At 40.2% G+C, this 5600-nt stretch overlaps 1 protein-coding gene across 2 annotated transcripts; it reads left to right on the forward strand.

The window, feature by feature from the left end:
- Window positions 1-461: 461 nt before the first annotated feature.
- Window positions 462-5310, forward strand: LOC137194603 (gap junction delta-4 protein-like). 2 transcript variants are annotated; one of them, XM_067606659.1, is made up of 3 exons: window positions 462-2301; window positions 2739-2968; window positions 3647-5310. In XM_067606659.1, the coding sequence occupies exons 2-3, from the start codon at window positions 2914-2916 to the stop codon at window positions 4798-4800; spliced, it is 1209 nt and encodes a 402-aa protein (XP_067462760.1). In that variant the 5' UTR covers window positions 462-2301; window positions 2739-2913; the 3' UTR covers window positions 4801-5310. The 2 variants fall into 2 exon arrangements, with proteins under 2 accessions (XP_067462760.1, XP_067462759.1); XM_067606658.1 differs by having other exon boundaries at window positions 462-2968.
- Window positions 5311-5600: the final 290 nt, after the last annotated feature.

Genomic DNA, 5600 nt, shown 5'->3' on the forward strand with positions numbered 1-5600 from the left:
CTCTTTATTATTCTGCTACTTCTTATTATTCTACATTCAATATGTTTTTTGGACCTTTTCAACTGCTGCCCATTCAAATGACAAACTGTGCAGCTCATTCAGCAGATGAGTGCTATTACTTGTCTGTTTTCTAGCATATTCCAGCAATTTTATATTAATTTTTAAACATCAAAATATAGAATGGCAGTCTATGGGAGGAATTACCCAACTGAGTTGGAACCTCTGTCACTTTGAAACCGTTGAACATTTGTCACTGCTCGGACATCCCTTTATCCTTCAGACCCCATTCAAACCTTAAAACATTCTTTCAAAGTTGTATTCTGTGTTGTGATACTTTTTGTACCTAGAGAGCAATTTAAGTCCAAAGTGAGGGGCTCTTACAGCAGTTTTCATATCTCATCAGTCTGTTTAACTCTCCAATCACCCTTACAATATTGCCATAAGCCTCCTCTCTCTCAAAATGTACATATAGTTCCCATAGGAGTTCTAGTTATTGAGATCTAAACCTTAATTTATAGTGAACAAGCTGTCTGGTTCTCATTGACTCCAATACAAACTGCAGGTGGTCCCTCCTGTTTCTTAGACTTAGCTGCAGATTCTCTCCTGTTTTGCCTTTTTAAAGGCATTCACAATCATTATTAGAGATAGAAACGTCTCCTGTAGAAACCACAGTATTTTTCCACAGGAGCAAACTGGGAGGGAGAGAAACATCCCCAGGACCAGGACTGAAAAACACTGCAATTAACAATTCTCACGAACAGCATCACAGAATTCAAATGGATGGAGAAACAAAGCCAGTATTAGTTAACATTCACCAATACATTTCAGCCCAAAGCACCTTGATTAAATCAATTTTCTGTTTTGCATAAAACAAACCTAAAATTAAAATAAAATATTTCAGTCACAGCCCAGCTCCAGGAAGCTCCGATAAATATGAGCTATCACTCACTCACTTAGAAAACACCATTAATCTCATGTTCAGTGCATACTCATGATACTAACCTGCAAAGACCTACAGTGATCTTTAGGGATAACGGAGGAGAATTTGAAGAATCAATGCACAATTTAGTTTGAGTGTATCATCTGCCGACTAATTACTGTAAGCTAACGTAACAATGTAATTTGTTAGCTAGCGTACCTTTCAGGAAGCAAGATAGTCATAGCTGACCAGCATGCATATTTAAACTACTGTATAAACAAAAGTATAATGATAAGTGATATCAGAAAACATACCTTAAACATCAGGTGCCAGCTCCTCTACTGAGTCGGGAAGGTCAGGTAAGTTACTAGCTGGAGATTTGAGGCTGGAGTTTTGGGGTTTTTTTCTGTTCGGGCACCCAGGGACACGACAGGAGCCCAAACGAACCAATAAGGTCCGGCTGTCGGACCCTTCTCAAACAAGCTCCCTTGATTGGCCAAAAGGGTTTTAAGATCTCTAAACAGCGCCCGCCCCTGGCTCTACAGGTGCACAAATCTTTTGCTCTACATTTAACGGACATATGTGGTGCAAAAGTGAGAGCGCGGAAGCAGTTGTAGTTATTGACTTGTTTGTTCTGGAAAAATATCCAAGGAAAAAAAAATGTATTTGTGAGAAAATATTCTACAGGGTGTGCAACCCTCATTGCACGAATTCACATACCTATTTGCGGATGACTTCACAGTATTTCATGAGGGTGTGTGATGTTCATGTTCACTGCAGCAACTGTAGCAAAAATGTGAGTGTATGAGTTTCTTAATTTGCGATTCATAGAGAAGGATTTGTGCACCTGCAATGAAGAATTTGAGAAGGTGTGACTGTTGCGTTGAGTTTGTGGAAGAGAAAAAAAACTATAAGTTCGCAACTCTACAGCATTCTTCTCTGTGACGTCAAATTTACTGATACATGTGTGACTATTTTCTACAACTACAAGTTCCACTGTCACTGTCACAGGTGCTCAGTTGTTTTGCTCCAATAATACCTTCATACTTCCTCTTCATATTTAGCAGCCTGTGTTTCTGGTTCTGGCTCCATAGAAGTAGACTTAAATGCAGAATGTCCCTGCTATTATCGACATCATCCTCTTTCTCACAGGTGGTGGTGGCTCCTTCACTGTCGCTGGCTACCTCTTTGCTAGTAACATTAGCTGTAATGTTAGCCTCCTGACTATCATTCGCCTCTTCAGCCTGGTTGGGAGCAGCTTTCTAAGCTGACTGAAGATAATATTTCTATGCCTTCTGCCTCAGAAGAAGATCAGTCTAAGTTCAATGCAGCATTTACCCCAGAGGAACCGTCGACTGCTGTGTTCTCAGTTGCATAGCAAGGTAACATTAGCGTGCAAGTTCCATGTGGGGTTGGTGAAAACTTTTTGGAATGCAAGTGTCTTTTACAATTATGCATTGTACATTCCCAGGTTATTTTTTATGGGTTTATAGTTATTAGATAAGTATTTATTAGTTGTTTTTTTTGTCAACAGTCATAGCCCACTGCCCTATTTTGTTTTTGTTGTTTTTTTTTCTTTTCTGTGAAAGCAAATGAGGTGCTCTTAAAAAGGGCTCAATACCTTACGCACTTTGTTAAAATGACCTGTTGCAAATGTGGTCAGCAATAAAACACACAGCTACACGAATCCCTGAAGTAATTGTGTCCTGTGTGTCATCTAATGATAATGATGATTGCCTTCTTCCAGTAAGGTTGACTGGCACCTCGACATCCCAGCAATGCTTTGATGGCAGCCTGGTAAGAATAGCTCTCTCCACAGGTCCTGGCCTCAACAGACAAGACTGAGGAGCAGTAACACAACGTTGGAGGTGACTGGATTTAGTAGCAAGCTGTGCTGAAGGAGACAGCAACGTAGGGACTTCTCCTGGCTACAAAATCAATTTGAGTTATTTTCTTATGGGATCAGGTTTTTTATTTACTGAACAGTGAGCACGATGGGAGCAGCAGATCTACTCTTCATCACTATCAGTCATAATATTTCCTTTATGGGTAAGTCCCTTCAAAGTTTATCTTTGTTAGTTAAAATATTAGAAATGAAGCAGTGTTACTACAGTAAGAGTCTACCTAGCAATAATTTTGTCATCCTGTAAATTAGTTATTTTGGTCTATTCTGTTATTCTGAACACAAAATCTGTTGCATGTCTGTCTGTCCTGGAAGAAGGATCCCTCCTCTGTTGCTCTTCCTGAAGTTTATTTAATTTTTTTCCCCGTTAAAGGGTTTTTTGGGGGGAATTTTTGTTTAAATCGAGGGTCTAAGGATAGAAGATGTATTGTGCTGTAAAAATTGTCATATTGGGCTGTATTAATAAAAATGGACTTGATTTAATCTTAAAAATAAATGTATTCGTAATCCTGCAGTTGTTATTTGAAAAATCTGTAGTAATAATCAATAATTATTTTTTGTTGTTGATATTCATCTATTTAATTTAAAAGTGCATTTTCATGTAACTGCAAACAATCATTTTATCCATTGTCTTCTTTTTTATAACCATAAAGAAAATACATTGCATCCCAATTTCTTTTCATTCATAAATGTTGTTGGGTTCTGCAAAGACAAAGCCTACTGTAATTTTCCCACTGATTCACTTAAATTTCACCATATTTGTCAATTCAGTGATCTACATTCATTATAACGTAAATTACTTGGTCATCTTCTCTCCATTGCAGGTAAAACCTGGTGGATGTTGATGCTGGTTTTACGTCTGCTGGTCCTCTTACTAGCCGGTTTCACCCTCTTTCGTGATGAGCAGGAGAGATTTATCTGCAACACCATCCAGCCAGGCTGCTTGAATGTTTGTTTTGACGTATTTGCTCCTGTATCCATCTTCCATCTGTGGCTGTTCCACCTTATTCTTCTCTGTCTTCCACATTTGATGTTTGCAATTTACATCATGCATAAAATATTGTCTTATCCATACTTTGGAGCTTTCTACAGTGACAGGAATCGAGGAGGTTCACCTTTCACCCTGGATAACTCGAGCTCCTCAAGAGAACTGTCCTTGAATAAAGCTCCACTTAATGACCTCCCGCGTGAATGGGGAACGCCACGCTTCTACTGCGCCTACTTCCTGGTCGTGATTCTACGGATCCTTCTGGAAGTGGTTTTCGGTGCAGGGCAGTTTTTTCTCTTTGGTTTGTCTGTTCCAAAGAGCTTCCTCTGTTACGAGGCTCCCTGCACATCTGGAGTCGAATGCTACATCTCCAGACCTACAGAGAAGACCTTAATGCTCAACTTCATGCTAGGCGTCACCTCCTTGTCCATACTACTGAGTCTGGTTGACCTGGTGAGCTCCATGAAGGCGATGGTGAGATGGAGGAGGAAGAGGGAGATGCTGATAGAGGAGATGAGTAAAGGAGAGCAAAGCAGCGTCTTTACAACGACAACTGCATCTGAAGACACTGATGTCCTTTTAAGCAGGAGAACCAGCCCAAGTGGAAGTTCAAAGAATGGTCTCAGAGATGAAAAACATACTGCTGGTGTTGTGCCAAATGCTGAGCTTCTTCATTCAAAGGTGACTGGAGGACCCACCTTTAAAACAGGTATAACTGCTGATGACAAGAGCCTAAAATGCATAGATACAAAGGCAGAGATGTCCCGCTCACCTACTCCCATGAGCACTCTGGCACCAACCCACTTTGTCCTCCACAGCCACCTGAGACCTCCGCTGTGCCCTCGCCCAGAGAGGGGACCACTACCAAGCACTAGTATGCCAACACCCATGGGTGTCAAAAACCTGGGCCAGTACACCCCAGTGGAGGCAAACTCAAGCCAACAGTCTGACATCAGTGACTCTCCTCAAGATAAGAGGGCATGGGTGTAATGGACAGGAAAGGTGAAAAGAAGCCCAAATATTTTGCTTGAATCTTTGTAATGCATGAATTCATAGAAACTATTATTGTTCTGTTGTAATTTAAAAGCTGCACTAATTATATACAGTATAATATGAACAAGAAATTATTACCGGACTCTGCAATTCCTCTCAGCTCTATGGAGCCCATTAGCTGCTTTTAGCTCATTATTTTGGTTTTCCAAAATTCTGCCCTCATCAACTTTGTGTCCAGCTGCAGTATGCACTACACTACATACCCAGCATCAATGGCAGACAGACAAAGTTAGCCACTTGTTAGCATCTTGTGAAGAATGTTGAAAATCTAACAAGCTATATATGTTGCTTTTGCAATCTACTGTAAAAAGCCAGATATTTTTCTCAAGAGCTAGTAAAGGGCAAAAGGCATCTTATCTTATCTTCCCCTAATTTTTGTTTTTTTAAGATGCAAGATTTCATGTGACACAACTGATGTGTAGCTTTTCTTGTTGCATGCTTGAAAGAAAGCACATTTTTTAAAAAAGTAATTATTAATAAAAATTTTTGTGCAAATTCAAATGATTGGCATTGTTTTACTTCTTTAAAGCACCATGAGCTGTTTCTGTTTTTTTATGAGAAAATGAGTCACTCCAAAAACACACTGTCTGACCTTGAAGGAGCTGTGGGTTCCAGTGTTCAGCTGTTGTCTGGATTACTGAATGCCAGCAGCCATAACAGACACACTGACCTGACCTCTGACCTCTCACATGACCGCTCGACGACCCAGCCATGACCTGACTCAAGCCAACCCTGCT

The sequence above is a fragment of the Thunnus thynnus genome, chromosome 12 (genome assembly GCF_963924715.1).
Source record: "Thunnus thynnus chromosome 12, fThuThy2.1, whole genome shotgun sequence".
Taxonomy (NCBI): Eukaryota; Metazoa; Chordata; class Actinopteri; order Scombriformes; family Scombridae; genus Thunnus; species Thunnus thynnus.

Excerpts from the sequence above, each read along its gene's own strand:
- LOC137194603 (XM_067606658.1), top strand. The coding sequence starts at position 2,914 with ATGGGAGCAGCAGATCTACTCTTCATCACTATCAGTCATAATATTTCC. Across the intron at positions 2,969-3,646 it reads TCATAATATTTCCTTTATGG|GTAAAACCTGGTGGATGTTG; the intron begins GTAAGTCCCTTC and ends TCTCCATTGCAG.